General features: G+C 39.1%; 1 protein-coding gene across 3 annotated transcripts in view; it reads right to left on the reverse strand.

Annotated features, from left to right (window-relative positions):
- Positions 1 to 334: 334 nt before the first annotated feature.
- Positions 335 to 17536, reverse strand: part of CCDC28B (coiled-coil domain containing 28B) — a 36255-nt gene continuing 19053 nt past the window's right edge. For all 3 annotated transcript variants that reach the window (XM_053707238.1, XM_053707239.1, XM_053707240.1), the window contains exons 2-6: positions 16600 to 16778; positions 16215 to 16378; positions 15012 to 15157; positions 12593 to 12615; positions 335 to 911 (exon numbers count right to left, since the gene is read on the reverse strand). In XM_053707238.1, the coding sequence (XP_053563213.1) occupies positions 854 to 911; positions 12593 to 12615; positions 15012 to 15157; positions 16215 to 16378; positions 16600 to 16778 (570 nt within the window). In that variant the 3' untranslated portion in view covers positions 335 to 853. The remainder of the gene's footprint in view (positions 912 to 12592; positions 12616 to 15011; positions 15158 to 16214; positions 16379 to 16599; positions 16779 to 17536) is intronic.

The raw sequence follows: 17536 nt of genomic DNA on the forward strand, positions 1-17536 counted from the left end.
CTACTCAACTCGCGCAAAAAGCTTACTTCTAGCGAAAGTTTACTCTCAAGCAGAGCCTTTTATGGGGAATAAAATTCTGGTTTAATGTTCCTTTAATAAGATATTCCTCAATTATTTTTAATATGAGTCATGACTTTAATACCCCAAGTAAGTACAAATAAATACAATATAACGATATAAAGTAAAATTCTACAGAAGTGTGTATTGACAGTATACAAGTGTGTTGCAAAAATGTTAAAATGTATATTTAGTATCATTTCACTTCCTGTGTTCTATGACACCTGTGGGCATTTTACCACTCTGGTTTAGACTCAATAATGTAAAATGAAAACACTTTGTTACTCAGCTGTTTATTAAAGTCGCACATTATCATATTATTACATGCTAGTAAATGTATTAAAAATAAAATATTAGAGATTCTATTAGAAAAACAAAATTACCATAGGTCATTATGCTGCATGTATTTCCACACACTAACTTCAAGATTGGACCAAATCCATTCATTGTATGTTTGGCCCTTTATAATCAGCATAGAACGTGAGCTACTGTCACTGTATTCAGCATATAAAGATGTTCACATTCTGGATCACTCCAAACAGCACGTTGTTTTGCAATAAAATATTTTTGTTACTCCTAAATCTGTCCTCTTTTGGGTGGGTGCTTTATTCTCTACCACATATAGTTCTAAAAGATATCTTCATCCCTGTATTCATTTCCTGTGCTTTTCAGTATGTCCCAAGCTGTGCAGAAACCATTTGAAAGCTATGGCAGACACATCCTATTAAAACTAAACCTCCATAAAGAGAAATGACTCAGCCAGCTCTGGTGCTCCCCATCCTTAATGACAACAGTTTTATTCCAGTACTTTAACTTCTTCTGACTCTTGATTTTCTCCCAAGTGCAGTTTTTGTCTAAAGTTTATGTTAAGGAAATAACAACAAAGCTTGCTTTTATATTGCAAAGTGATGCTTATATTTAGATACTACATCTTTAGCTAACCGTTTTATAAAGCCACTATAGAGCAATATATATATATATATATATATATATATATATATATATATAAAGCATGGAAATAGGTTGCATTCTCAAACCATACTATGCCATTGAAAAAACATAATTTATGCTTACCTGATAAATTCCTTTCTCCTGTAGTGTAGTCAGTCCACGGGTCATCCATTACTTATGGGATTATATCTCCTCCCTAACAGGAAGTGCAAGAGGATCACCCAAGCAGAGCTGCTATATAGCTCCTCCCCTCTACGTCATACCCAGTCATTCGACCGAAACCAAACGAGAAAGGAGAAACTATAGGGTGCAGTGGTGACTGGAGTTTAATTTAAAAATTTAGACCTGCCGTAAACAACAGGGCGGGCCGTGGACTGACTACACTACAGGAGAAAGGAATTTATCAGGTAAGCATAAATTATGTTTTCTCCTGTTAAGTGTAGTCAGTCCACGGGTCATCCATTACTTATGGGATACCAATACCAAAGCTAAAAGTACACGGATGACGGGAGGGACAGGCAGGATCTTTACATGGAAGGAACCACTGCCTGCAGAACCTTTCTCCCAAAAACAGCCTCCGAAGAAGCAAAAGTGTCAAATTTGTAAAATTTCGAAAAGGTGTGAAGTGAAGACCAAGTTGCAGCCTTGCAAATCTGTTCAACAGAGGCCTCATTTTTAAAGGCCCAAGTGGAAGCCACAGCTCTAGTAGAATGAGCTGTAATTCTTTCAGGAGGCTGCTGTCCAGCAGTCTCATAGGCTAAACGTATTATGCTACGAAGCCAGAAAGAGAGAGAGGTAGCCGAAGCTTTTTGACCTCTCCTCTGTCCAGAATAAACGACAAACAGGGAAGAAGTTTGGCGAAAATCTTTAGTTGCCTGCAAATAAAATTTCAGGGCACGGACGACGTCCAGATTGTGCAGAAGTCGTTCCTTCTTTGAAGAAGGATTAGGACACAATGATGGAACAACAATCTCTTGATTGATATTCCTGTTAGTGACTACCTTAGGTAAGAACCCAGGTTTAGTACGCAGAACTACCTTGTCTGAATGAAAAATCAGATAAGGAGAATCACAATGTAAGGCCGATAACTTAGAGACTCTTCGAGCCGAGGAAATAGCCATTAAAAACAGAACTTTCCAAGATAACAGCTTGATATCAATGGAATGAAGGGGTTCAAACGGAACACCCTGTAAAACGTTAAGAACTAAGTTTAAGCGCCACGGCGGAGCAACAGTTTTAAACACAGGCTTAATCCTGGCCAAAGCCTGACAAAAAGCCTGAACGTCTGGAACTTCTGACAGACGTTTGTGTAAAAGGATGGACAGAGCTGAGATCTGTCCCTTTAACGAACTAGCAGATAAACCCTTTTCTAAACCTTCTTGTAGAAAAGACAATATCCTAGGAATCCTAACCTTACTCCATGAGTAACTCTTGGATTCGCACCAATGCAAGTATTTACGCCATATTTTATGGTAAATTTTCCTGGTAACAGGTTTCCTAGCCTGTATTAAGGTATCAATCACTGACTCCGAGAATCCACGCTTTGATAGAATCAAGCGTTCAATCTCCATGCAGTCAGCCTCAGAGAAATTAGATTTGGATGTTTGAAAAGACCCTGAATCAGAAGGTCCTGTCTCAGAGGCAGAGACCATGGTGGACAGGACGACATGTCCACTAGATCTGCATACCAGGTCCTGCGTGGCCACGCAGGCGCTATTAGAATCACCGATGCTCTCTCCTGTTTGATCCTGACAATCAATCGAGGAAGTATCGGGAAGGGTGGAAACACATAAGCCATGTTGAAGACCCAAGGTGCTGTCAGAGCATCTATCAGTACCGCTCCCGGGTCACTGGACCTGGATCCGTAACAAGGAAGCTTGGCGTTCTGGCGAGACGCCATGAGATCCAGATCTGGTTTGCCCCAACACCGAAGCAGTTGGGCAAATACCTCTGGATGAAGTTCCCACTCCCCCGGATGAAAAGTCTGACGACTTAGGAAATCCGCCTCCCAGTTCTCCACGCCTGGGATGTGGATCGCTGACAGGTGGCAAGAGTGAGACTCTGCCCAGCGAATTATCTTTGAGACTTCCATCATCGCTAGGGAACTCCTTGTCCCTCCCTGATGGTTGATGTAAGCCACAGTCGTGATGTTGTCCGACTGAAACCTGATGAACCTCAGAGTTGCTAACTGAGGCCAAGCCAGAAGGGCATTGAAAACTGCTCTTTATTCCAGAATGTTTATTGGAAGGAGTCTCTCCTCCTGAGTCCATGATCCCTGAGCCTTCAGGGAATTCCAGACAGCGCCCCAACCTAGCAGGCTGGTGTCTGTTGTTACAATCGTCCAATCTGGCCTGCTGAAGGGCATCCCCCTGGACAGATGTGGCCGAGAAAGCCACCATAGAAGAGAATCTCTGGTCTCTTGATCCAGATTCAGCATAGGGGACAAATCTGAGTAATCCCCATTCCACTGACTTAGCATGCACAATTGCAGTGGTCTGAGATGCAGGCGTGCAAAAGGTACTATGTCCATTGCCGCTACCATTAAGCCGATTACCTCCATGCATTGAGCCACTGACGGGTGTTGAATGGAATGAAGGACACGGCAAGCATTTAGAAGTTTTGTTAACCTGTCCTCTGTCAGGTAAATTTTCATTTCTACAGAATCTATAAGAGTCCCCAAGAAGGGAACTCTTGTGAGTGGCAAAAGAGAACTCTTTTCTACGTTCACCTTCCACCCATGCGACCTTAGAAATGCCAGAACTAACTCTGTATGAGACTTGGCAGTTTGGAAACTTGACGCTTGTATCAGAATGTCGTCTAGGTACGGAGCTACCGATATTCCTCGCGGTCTTAGTACCGCCAGAAGAGAGCCCAGAACCTTTGTAAAGATTCTTGGGGCCGTAGCTAACCCGAAGGGAAGAGCTACAAACTGGTAATGCCTGTTTAGGAAGGCAAACCTTAGGTACCGATAATGATCCTTGTGAATCGGTATGTGAAGGTAGGCATCCTTTAAATCCACTGTGGTCATGTACTGACCCTCTTGGATCATAGGTAAGATTGTTCCGAATAGTTTCCATTTTGAACGATGGAACTTTTAGGAATTTGTTTAGGATCTTTAAGTCCAAAATTGGTCTGAAGGTTCCCTCTTTTTTGGGAACCACAAACAGATTTGAGTAAAACCCTTGTCCGTGTTCTGACCGCAGAACTGGGTGGATCACTCCCATTAGTAAAAGGTCTTGTACACAGCGTAGAAACGCCTCTTTCTTTATCTGGTTTGCTGACAACCTTGAAAGATGAAATCTCCCTTTTGGAGGAGAAGCTTTGAAGTCCAGAAGATATCCCTGAGATATGATCTCTAACGCCCAGGGATCCTGGACATCTCTTGCCCAAGCCTGGGCGAAGAGAGAAAGTCTGCCCCCCACTAGATCCGTTTCCGGATCGGGGGCCCTCACTTCATGCTGTCTTAGGGGCAGCAGCAGGCTTTCTGGCCTGCTTGCCCTTGTTCCAGGACTGGTTAGGTTTCCAGCCCTGTCTGTAGCGAGCAACAGTTCCTTCCTGTTTTGGAGCGGAGGAAGTTAATGCTGCTCCTGCCTTGAAGTTACGAAAGGCACGAAAATTAGACTGTTTAGCCCTTGGTTTGGCCCTGTCTTGAGGCAGGGCATGGCCCTTACCTCCAGTAATGTCAGCGATAATTTCTTTCAAACCGGACCCGAATAATGTCTGCCCTTTGAAAGGTATGTTAAGCAATTTAGATTTAGAAGTCACATCGGCTGACCAGGATTTAAGCCACAGCGTTCTACGCGCTTGAATGGCGAATCCGGAGTTCTTAGCCGTAAGCTTAGTTAAATGTACTACGGCATCAGAAATAAATGAATTAGCTAGCTTAAGGACTTTAAGCTTGTCTATAATCTCATCCAATGGAGCTGAGCTAATGGTCTCTTCCAGAGACTCAAACCAGAATGCCGCCGCAGCCGTGACAGGCGCAATGCATGCAAGGGGTTGTAATATAAAACCTTGTTGAACAAACATTTTCTTAAGGTAACCCTCTAACTTTTTATCCATTGGATCTGAAAAAGCACAGCTATCCTCCACCGGGATAGTGGTGCGCTTAGCCAGAGTAGAAACTGCTCCCTCCACCTTAGGGACCGTCTGCCATAAGTCCCGTGTGGTGGCGTCTATTGGAAACATTTTTCTAAATATAGGAGGGGGTGAAAAAGGTACACCGGGTCTATCCCACTCCTTGTTAATAATTTCTGTAAGCCTCTTAGGTATAGGAAATACATCAGTACACACCGGTACCGCATAGTATCTATCCAGCCTACATAATTTCTCTGGAATTGCAACCGTTTTACAATCATTCAGAGCCGCTAAAACCTCCCCTAGTAAAACACGGAGGTTCTCAAGCTTAAATTTAAAATTTGAAATGTCTGAGTCCAGTTTACTTGGATCAGATCCGTCACCCACAGAATGAAGCTCTCCGTCCTCATGTTCTGCAAATTGTGACGCAGTATCAGACATGGCTCTATTATTATCAGCGCACTCTGTTCTCACCCCAGAGTGGTCGCGTTTACCCCTTAATTCTGGCAATTTAGATAATACTTCAGTCATAACATTAGCCATGTCTTGCAAAGTGATTTGTATGGGCCGCCCTGATGTACTTGGCGCCACAATATCACGCACCTCCTGAGCGGGAGACGAAGGTACTGACACGTGAGGAGAGTTAGTCGGCATAACTTCCCCCTCGTTGTCTGGTGAAATTTTCTTTACATGTACAGATTGGCTTTTATTTAAAGTAGCATCAATGCAATTAGTACACAAATTTCTATTGGGCTCCACATTGGCCTTTAAACATATTGCACAAAGAGATTCCTCTGTGTCAGACATGTTTAAACAAACTAGCAATTAGACTAGCAAGCTTGGAAAATACTTTTCAAATAAATTTACAAGCAATATAAAAAACGTTACTGTGCCTTTAAGAAGCACAAAAAACTGTCACAGTTGAAATAACAATGAACCAAATTAGTTATAGCAACCAAATTTTCACAGTAAATGCATTAAGTTAGCAAAGGATTGCACCCACCAGCAAATGGATGATTAACCCCTTAGCACCCAAAAACGGATAACAATTTAATATAAGCGTTTTTTATCACAGTCAAAACACAGTCTCACAGGTCTGCTGTGAGTGATTACCTCCCTCAAAACTAGTTTTGGAGACCCCTGGGCTCTGTAGAGACGTCCTGGATCATGGAGGAAGAAATAGGAAGACTGTGACTGAATTTTTACTGCGCAATAAAGCGCCAAAATAGGCCCCTCCCACTCATAATACAACAGTGGGGAAGCTCAGTAAACTGATTTTATTCATAAACAAACGACAGCCATGTGGAAAAATAATGCCCATAAAGTTTTATCACCAAGTATCTCAGAGAAAAAACGATTAACATGCCAGTAAACGTTTAATATAAAATTATGAAATGTTATTAATAAGCCTGCTGCTAGTCGCTTTCACTGCAGTGGAGGCTCAAATATAAGTTAAATGTATACAGTATTTTCTTAGTGAAGTTCCATTCCCTAGAAATACCTCAGTGTAAACATACATACATATCAGCCTGATACCAGTCACTACTACTGCATTTAAGGCTGCACTTACATTACATCGGTATCAGCAGTATTTTCTCAGTCAATTCCATTCCTTAGAAAATAATATACTGCAACATACCTCCTTGCAGGTGAACCCTGCCCGCTGTCCCCTGTTCTGAAGTTACCTCACTCCTCAGAATGGCCGAGAACAGCAAATGGATCTTAGTTACGACCGCTAAGATCATACACAAACTCAGGTAGATTCTTCTTCTAATGCTGCCTGAGAAAGAACAACACACTCCGGTGCCGTTTAAAATAACAAACTTTTGATTGAAGAAATAAAAACTAAGTTTAACAACCACAGTCCTCTCACACGTCCTATCTATTAGTTAGGTGCAAGAGAATGACTGGGTATGACGTAGAGGGGAGGAGCTATATAGCAGCTCTGCTTGGGTGATCCTCTTGCACTTCCTGTTAGGGAGGAGATATAATCCCATAAGTAATGGATGACCCGTGGACTGACTACACTTAACAGGAGAAAACTCACAGCCATTGGTGCTTACCAGCACTCACAAGCAGCTGCATTTACCCCCGGTAACTCAAGCAGTTAGCACCAGACAAGCTTTAGTGCAAAACCCATAAGACAATTTTCATAAAAATATAAACACAATACGGAGAGTCTTGTACTAACTAGACTAGACAGCTAGACTAAAAAGAAACTGAAAGAGTTAGTTATAGCTTTTGGCCAAATGCTGATAGGCCCAGGACCACGTCAAAGTCTCTTAATTTCTTGCTAGAAACTGAAATACAAGGTTGACACACTTTCAGGGTCAGAGCGGCCTTGAATAACTGTGCTATGCTGTGCAAAAGGCTTGCTCGAGATGTGGCCCTGTTGCACAACCAACTCACCGGAAAATCTTCCGGCATCCCGGTGGGACAATCCGGCACTGCTGACACAGCCTTTTGTCATTTTCCTAGAGTTATTCAAAACACTGAAATGAACTGCAATCTCAAACCGGAGTGGCTAAATATCACATGTCAAGCCTGTGTCACTCTTGCTGTATTTCAGTTTGTTTGAAAGCTAGCATGTGTGGCTGTAGGTTAGGGACTATATATATATATATATATATATATATATATATATATATATATATATATATATATATATATATATATATATATATATATATATAGCCATATTGTGTGACTTAGATCCCAATTTTATTTAGAAAGAATAGTTGTCTCTTGATGTTTTTTGCAGGCAATTTTTTGCAGCAGTTCAAAAAATATGGGGCGCGATCCAATATACGGCGTAGTTTGCGGCGCAAGCATCGCCCGCAGTTTCAGCTCGCATCTCGAGCTATCCAATATACGGCGCCGTCAGATGCTAACGTGCCGTAAGTCGGATAAACCAGCGATGTCCAGAAATCTGCGCAAGTACAAATTTCTGGTGTCGCCAGTGACTTGCGCCACATTAGAAACTGCCGGCGCCTACAAAACCTGACTAAAGTATGAAATCACCCGCACTGTCTAACACGCCTCCCTAACATAGCCCGACACGTCTAACCCTCTATCCGCTATCCCCCCTCACTATCCTAACAATAAAATATGTATTAACCCCTAAACCGCCGCTCCAAAACCCTGCCGCAACCTAATAAAGTTATTAACCCCTAAACCGCCGCCAGCTATATTAAATCTATAACCCCCTAAAGTGAGCCCCTAACACCGCCGCCATCTACCTTACCTACCCCCTAAAGTGAGCCCCTACCCCGCCGCTATCTATTTTAAAATTATTAACCCCTAATCTAATCCCCCTACCCCGCCGCCATTTATATTAAATTATTTAACCCCTAAAATACTAAACTATCCCTACCACTAAACCTAAGTCTAACCCTACAAATAGCCCTGAAAAGGGCTTTTTGCGTGGCATTGCCCCAAAGTAACAGCTCTTTTGCCAGCCCTTAAAAGGGCTTTTTGCGGGGCATGCCCCAAAGAATTCAGCTCTTTTGCCAGCCCTTAAAAGGGCTTTTGGCGGGGCTTTGTCACAAAGTAAACTGCTCTTTTGCCTACAATCTACATCCCCCTACACCGCGGCCACCTATAATAAATGTATTAACCCCTAATCTAATCCCCCTACACCGCCGCCAGCTATATTAACTATATTAACCCTAATTATATTAGGGTTAATATAGTTAATATAGTTATTATATTATATATATTAACTATATTAACCCTAATTATATTAGGGTTAATATAGTTAATATCGTTATTATATTATATATATATATATATTAAGTATAATAACCCTATCTAACTCTAACATCCTAACTAAACTCTTATTAAAATAAATCTAATATTAATATTATTAATTAAAATATTCCTATTTAAATCTAAATACTTACCTATAAAATAAACCCTAAGATAGCTACAATATAATTAATAATTACATTGTAGCTATGTTAGGGTTTATATTTATTTTACAGGTAAATTGTTAATTATTTTAACTAGGTATAATAGCTATTAAATAGTTATTAACTATTTAATAGCTACCTAGTTAAAATAATTACCCAATTACCTGTAAAATAAATCCTAACCTAAGTTACAAATACACCTACACTATCAATAAATTAAATAAACTACAAATATCTATCTAAAAATACAATTAAATAAACTAAACTAAATTACAAAAAAAACAAACACTAAATTACAAAAAATAAAAAAAGATTACAAGATTTTTAAGCTAATTACACCTATTCTAAGCCCCCTAATAAAATAATAAAGTCCCCCAAAATAAAAAAAATTCCCTACCCTATTCAAAATTAAAAAAATTTCAAAGCTCTTTTACATTACCAGCCCTTAAAAGGGCCTTTTGTGGGGGCATGCCCCAAAGAAAACTGCTCTTTTGCCTGAAAAAAAAAAACACAATACCACCCCCAACATTACAACCCACCACCCACATACCCCTAATCTAACCCAAACCCCCCTTAAATAAACCTAACACTACCCCCCTGAAGATCTCCCTACCTTGTCTTCACCACACCGGGCCGAACTCCTCATCCGATCCGGGCGATGTCTTTATTTAAGCGGCAGCAAAGTCTTCTTCCATCCGGCAGCATCTTCCATCAAACGGCATCTTCAATCTTCATTCGTCGCTCCTCCGACGCGGAGCATCCATCCCGGCCGACGACTGAACGACGAATGAGGTACCGTTAAATTACGTCATCCAAGATGGCGTCCGTCGAATTCCGATTGGCTGATAGGATTCTATCAGCCAATCGGATTTTTCTACCTTAATTCCGATTGGCGGATAGAATCCTATCAGCCAATCGGAATTCGACTGACGCAATCTTGGATGACATCATTTAAAGGTACCTCATTCGTCGTTCAGTCGTCGGCCGGGATGGACGCTTCGCGTCAGAGGAGCGACGAATGAAGATTGAAGATGCCGCTTGATGGAAGAAGACTTTGCTGCCGCTTGGATAAAGACATCGCCCGGATCGGATAAGGAGTTCGGCCCGGTGTGGTGAAGACAAGGTAGGGAGATCTTCAGGGGGGTAGTGTTAGGTTTATTTAAGGGGGGTTTGGGTTAGATTAGGGGTATGTGGGTGGTGGGTTGTAATGTTGGGGGGTGGTATTGTGTTTTTTTTTTCAGGCAAAAGAGCAGTTTTCTTTGGGGCATGCCCCCACAAAAGGCCCTTTTAAGGGCTGGTAAGGTAAAAGAGCTTTGAACTTTTTTTAATTTAGAATAGGGTAGGGAATTTTTTTTATTTTGGGGGGCTTTATTATTTTATTAGGGGGCTTAGAATAGGTGTAATTAGCTTAAAAATCTTGTAATCTTTTTTGTAATTTAGTGTTTGTTTTTTTGTAATTTAGTTTAGTTTATTTAATTGTATTTTTAGATAGATATTTGTAGTTTATTTAATTTATTGATAGTGTAGGTGTATTTGTAACTTAGGTTAGGATTTATTTTACAGGTAATTGGGTAATTATTTTAACTAGGTAGCTATTAAATAGTTAATAACTATTTAATAGCTATTATACCTAGTTAAAATAATTAACAATTTACCTGTAAAATAAATATAAACCCTAACATAGCTACAATGTAATTATTAATTATATTGTAGCTATCTACCTATTTATTTTATAGGTAAGTATTTAGATTTAAATAGGAATATTTTAGTTTATAATATAAATTAGATTTATTTAATAAGAATTTAGTTAGGGGTGTTAGGGTTAGATAGAGTTAATATAGTTAATATAAATACTATAGTAACTATATTAACCCTAATATAATTAGGGTTAATATAGTTAATATATATAATGTAATAACTATATTAACTATAATATACTTAGGGTTAATATAGATAATATAGCTGGCGGCGGGGTAGGTAGATTAAATTAGCGGTTAATAATTTTAATATAGATAGCGGCGGTGTAAGGGGCTTACATTAGGGGTTAATACCATTAATATAGGTGGCGGTGGTGTAGGGAGGGCAGGTTATAGGGCAAAAGAGCTGTTAACTTTGGGGCAAAGCCCCGCAAAAGGCCCTTTTAAGGGCTGGTAATAGAGCTTATTACTTTATGGATATTAGATTAGGGGTTAATAATATTAATATAGCTGGCGGCGGTGTAAGGGGTCAGATTAGGGGATAGATCAGGTAGATGGTGGTGGTTTTAGGGGCTCACATTAGGGGATAGATCAGTTAGATGGTGGCGGTTTTAGGGGCTCACAGTAGGGGATAGATCAGTTAGATGGTGGCGGTTTTAGGGGCTCACAGTAGGGGGTTAGTTTATGTAGATGGCGGCGTTTTAGGGGTTAAATACTTTATTAGGGATTGCGGCGGGGGATCGCGGTTGACAGGTAGATAGACATTGCGCATGCGTTAGGTGTTAGGTTTTATTTAGCAGATCGCGGTTGACAGCTAGATAGACATTGCGCATGCGATAGGTGTTAGGTTTATTTAGCAGCTAGTTTAGGGAGTTACGGGGCTCCAATAGTCAGCGTAAGGCTTCTTACGGCTGCTTTTTGTGGCGAGGTGAAAATGGAGTAAGATTTCTCCATTTTCGCCACGTAAGTCCTTACGCTGTATATTGGATACCAAACTGCGCTGGTTTGGTATACCTGCCTATGGCCCAAAAAACTATGGGCGACGGCAGAAATATACGTGCGTAACTTCTAGGTTACGCCGTATATAGGATACCAAACCCGTGCAAATATTGGCGTCGCCAGCTTTTGCGGGCGACGATTTTTATCGGATCGAGCCCCCGTTGTGCTTTTGAAAATGGATGTGCGCTAATACCTTTTTGTTTGTATGTATATATATATATATATATATATAAATAAAAAACACTCTATTTATATTCATCCAGTATTTGACTGTAAGCTTTATTGTACTCTTTACCTGGATGTAATCAACAATCCTGTATACCTGTTTGAAAAGCATGTAAACATCTAATTTTTGATTTCTTACTGTTTGTTTGTATTCTCAATAAAGCTATTTAAAAAAAAAGAACAAGGTAAAATTACCAGCCTGGCACTCTCCTTAATCAACTGTTTATTAAACCGTTGTGACGTTACAGGGAACATGTTTCCTCTTCACACCTGAACCGTGGTTATTGAAAAGTGAATTAACCTGATCACCCCAGGATTATTTTTTTTTGTAGGAGTGCAACTACTAGCAAATATGTGAAGGCACTACACTTCCATACAATATAGCACAAAAAGTATTTATGCCCGCAAACGTTCTAGCACAGTGCTAAGTATCGGTACTAAGATAATAGAGCACAGTATATATAAATAGCCAAGCACCTGTGCAGCTTTATAAGAGTGACAAACGACGTTTAAGGGCTTATTCCCCAAACATTGTGATTTTTACTTTATCTTTGGAGCCAATAAAGCTGTAAAGATATTGGAGTTTTGGAATTCTTCTACCATCTTTTTACTTTACAAATATAATATAGCCCAGAACACTGTAATATAGAACAGAGTACATCTGTCAAAGGATACATTGAATTACTGAGTTCTTCCAGCTGAAAATAAGAGGAGAAAAGAAGTGTTTCTCTCACTTGACATTATCTGCATCAACAATTCATAAACATGCGAATATAACACATAAACAGTATCATATTACTTTCATAACAGCCAATAAGATATAAGAAGGATGACTAGATACAGCATTATTGCACTGTCATTGCTATTAATCAAATGTCATATTCTAGTTGAAGCAGACTATAATATTGTAATATTCACTAAGATATAATTATTTTATGCATCAAAATCTAAAAAGAAAAAAAAAGATGACATAGGGCCAGATTATGAGTGGAGTGCCAATTAACGCTTCCGCTTGAGCGTTACTTGCACTAGAAGTAAGATTTTTGTGCTTGTATTATGAGTTGAAAGTAAACTGTTTTTGCCCTCGCAGTAACCCGACGAGTGCAAAAATCCGAAGTTAGAATATTGCATGCGCGTTCACGTATTCCCCCATAGAAGTCAATGGAGAAAACAAAGTAGGAAGAAAAAAAAAACTAAAACCCCCACTCTTGCGCAAACACAATTGCATATAATTATTTGCACTAACGTGACATGAAAATATGAATATTTCACATTCTAATGTTCTGCACATAGCATAATATGTTCTATTTATTCATAAATACATATTTCTACATATATCTGATGGGTTTGTTGGTACAATATTTATCTATACCTATATGTATATATGCATGATTATATATAGGTATAGATATATACGCATAGAGAGAGAGAGAGAGAGAGAGAGAGGAATATCTATTTAGAAATACATAGAATATATTCTGCTATGAAATGTGAAATATTTACAGTAAATATACAGTATAATACTTTTTTAAATATAAATATTGCATGAATATGCTTTTACATGTTTTCATCTACTTAACGGCAAAGGGCTCTAATGCACTTCTATATATGTGTATATATGTGTACATATGTATTTATATGTGTATTTATGTTTGTAAATATATATATATATATATATACACATATAAATACATATGTACACATATATAGACATATATATACAGTTTATATATATATATATATATATATCTTTAGCAATGTATATGTATATGTATATGTATGTATCTCAATATTAAAGCAGTTTGCCTGCTTTTTTTTTTTCTAACTAACATCTGAGATCTTGGGGCCTATCTATCAAGCTCCGAACGGAGCTTGACGGCCCGTGTTGCTGGCGAGTCTTCAGACTCGCCAGAAACACAAGTTATGGAGCAGTGCTCCATTACCCTGTCCACCTGCTCTGAGCAGGAGGACAGGAATCGCCGGAATTCAACCTGATCGAGTACGATCGGGTTGATTGACACCCCCTGCTGGCCGCCCATTGGCCTCGAGTCTGCAGGGGGCGGCGTTGCACCAGCAGCTCTTGTGAGCTGCTGGTGCAATGCTGAATACGGAGAGCGTATTGCTCTCCGCATTCAGCGATGTCTTGCGGACCTGATCCGCACTGTCGGATCAGGTCCGCAAGACATTTGTTAAATTGGCCTCCTTATATCTGATTTTGTACTAACCTAATAAATTACATTTTTATATGGTGAGGCTGCTCTTTGGACTTTGTACATATTTTGAGGGTTTGGAGTCTGAACCCTGCAGCAAGCATATATCTGACACTAGTGCTGAACTATTCTGTTGGTTTTTTTTTTTGCTGTTTTTTTTTTATCTCATATCTTTTAGCCTTTATAACTTTTGTGCGCAATATTTTTTTAATAATTTTTATTAAATGGTGTTATTATATATACTTTGTAATTTATTTTTTATGTGTTTTGTGCAACTTTTATGTTTCGTGAAACCGTTAACCAAAGCTCTGAAGTTGCGGTAATAATTCTATCCTAAATCGCAATTGCGCTGACGTGATCACGTTTATTTTCAACTTATAATAACAAGCACGATGAACGCAAACCCTCGCGATAAACCCTTATCGCTCGGGTGAAAATGTTTGCGCTTCACTCGTAATCCAGCCCATAATGTTCAGACTAAATTAATCTCAAAATATGTCATAAAATGTCTATAATTTAATATTGTAAGATAAAGACCACTTTTATTTGAGCAAGGAGTGATAAAATCATAACCAATGGATTATCAATGGTTTAAAAAATTTAGGGGGGAGACATGGACAAATCAGACATATTGCAATAATTAATCATAAAATAATATACAATATTTTTCCTATCTTCATCTGGTTTGCTAAAATCAGGTAACGGAATGCAAATTCAAAACAGTGACACTGATAATTTGGTAATGAGGAACTAACTACAGGCACACTCACTGTTATATGCACAGAACACTGTTTTATATATCTGTTTTCTTAATAGTAACAGACAGATGGGTAACATTTTAGTCTGATATATACACACAAATGCATATATTGTAAATTCCTCACATTACTTAGAAGCTGCTCCAAATTACGCTCTTCATGCGTCTCCTCCCTCAGGTCCTCTGCACAAACATCCAGACTAAAATGGAGCCTTGCCAACTGTTCCTGCATCTCTCGTATCCGCTCTAACTGTTCAAAAGTGCATACATGGCCTGTAACAGATGGGACGTCCAAGTACAGAGTTAAAGTGGCAGAGGACAAAGGAAAACACAAGGATACTATGATGTGTAGTGAGAGCGTCCCCAGATGGAACCTTAAAGAGACATAAAACAAGTTGGGATAGAGATAAAATATAATAATATGTACTTTAATTACTTTACCTGCACATTTATATTGCAGTGCCTCGCCATTAACCCTTAGTTATGCTTATTTTTCAAAAATGATTTTAATATACTTGCCAACAATTTTTAAACATTTTTTTTCTGCAAACTAATTTTACTTAATTAGCCCTTTTAGGATATGCACAGATCTCAACCTGTTTTTTGTCCCTTTAAGAGCCTGATGCCATTAAGAATTCTGGCCTGGAGACTAAGTCTTGTCAGTACTTTGAGGTACAACAAAGAATTTTAGAAAGGCAAATTTTAGCTTGTCAGCTGTTTGTCTCGCTCTGCAGGATTCGAAAAGACTATATATATAATGTAAAGGGTTTTAAAAAAAAATTGTGTGATTTGTCTCCAAGCCGGTAAGTTTTTGATCATTTGGATACTAAGAGAGGAAGAAAGAGCGTTTATTAAAGGGACATAAATGTGCAAAAATAAAATGCTATAATGTTTTAGAGAATTTTATTTTTGTACAAATCCTTGTGTGTAACTATGTATATAACCCCACAAATGGGGTAAAACAAATAGTTAATGTCCCACTAACAAGCTACTGCTGAGTAGGACAGAGACTGGAGGCCACATGTATATACAGCTCCTAATTGCATTGTGGCCTCTGAGCACACTTGTAACCCAAAAAAAGGGTTACACACATATTTAAAGATATAGTTACATGCAAGAATTTATGTAACAATGAAATGTATTATTGCATCGTTATGTCCCTTTAACAGAAGCCAAAAATCGCATTCTCAAGCAAAGAGAACAGAAACAGTATGGAAAAGAACATAAACCAGAGGACATTCACAAATGCACAGGAAAAGATGTCACAGATGTGGTGCATAATACTTAGTGGCAAACCTCAATTATAAGCCTGTGGCCCTATCTGTATTACCAAATGCCTGCAATTTTCCAGAGTGAAAATCATTGAGCAGACTCAGGAGTCCTCCTTCCATTTCACACACATGGGACACATCCGTCAAAAAAGAATGCTGCAGACTGGGCCCTGGGCTTACTCCCTCACAGGGAACAGGGGGACGTGGTCGATCTTTGCAACCTCTGTATAAAAGAAAAAGAATGATCTGAACAGACTCTTTGATAAGTATACACCGCATGTATAACTCTATGCAAGGCGATTTGTAATGTATTGCCGCTTCATACATGTTATATAAACTTACAAAAGTGCCAATTGTATCTCTAATCACATCATATACACGTTGGTAGTTATATTTTTATTTGTCGTTGCACAAATCTATATAGTGCAGAATTCAGGTACTTACCTCTTAATTTTTGTCTTCTGCTTTGGGGAGGGTGGGTGTGGAAGACCTAAACTGAAGGTTGCGCTTTTACTGGGTGGAGCAGGAACCTTGCGCAGGGGTGCAGGGGGAAGGGTCTGTGTCACACACACCTTAGGGCTTCTTTTCTTTCTCTTGTCATCCATTCTCCTTCCAAAACAGAACTACAGGGTATATATGTGGGGGACAAAAATGATGGTGGAAGTAAAGGTCAGTCTACAGGTACAAAGAGGTGCAGTGCTTTCTGGGATATCCCAGACATGTACTGTGTGTTAAAATCCAAATCACTAACAGCTAGTAGCCCTTAGGCTAAGGAAGGTCTAGACAGGTCTTAAAGGTACACGTAGCATGCTGAAGAGCTTTCAATCATTTTCACACAAAAAAAAGGGAAAAGCATTCTTAATGGGTAATTTTTATAGAGAGCCTGGTAATTAGTGCAGGGCTTTGTGATTTTTATTCTTTCCTTTAAAGATGATCCCTGTAGCTCAAGTTGAAGTAGATGGCTTAATGAACCCTACTCAAGGCTTTTCTTTATGTGCTGTTAAGAAGGCTACAAAGTCTGGAGGAAGACACCATGATCAAGAGGGATCCCTGATGGGGTGACTGTGTATGAAGCAGTTTGGGAGCAGTTTATTTGCATGTGTGTGTACCTGTGTATGTTTGTGTGTGTGTGTGTATGTATCTATGCATATAAGTGTGTGTGTGTGTGTGTATGTATCTGTATGTTTGTGTGGGTATGTATCTGTGTAAAACTATGTATGTATCTGTGTATGTTTGTATGTATCTGTGTAAAACTATGTATGTATCTGTGTATGTATGTATCTGTGTATGTATATATATGTGTATGTATCTGTGTAAAACTATGTATGTATCTGTGTATGTTTGTGTATGTATGTATCTGTGTATGTTTGTGTGTGTATGT

The sequence above is a fragment of the Bombina bombina genome, chromosome 3 (assembly GCF_027579735.1).
Source record: "Bombina bombina isolate aBomBom1 chromosome 3, aBomBom1.pri, whole genome shotgun sequence".
NCBI classification, from domain to species: domain Eukaryota; kingdom Metazoa; phylum Chordata; class Amphibia; order Anura; family Bombinatoridae; genus Bombina; species Bombina bombina.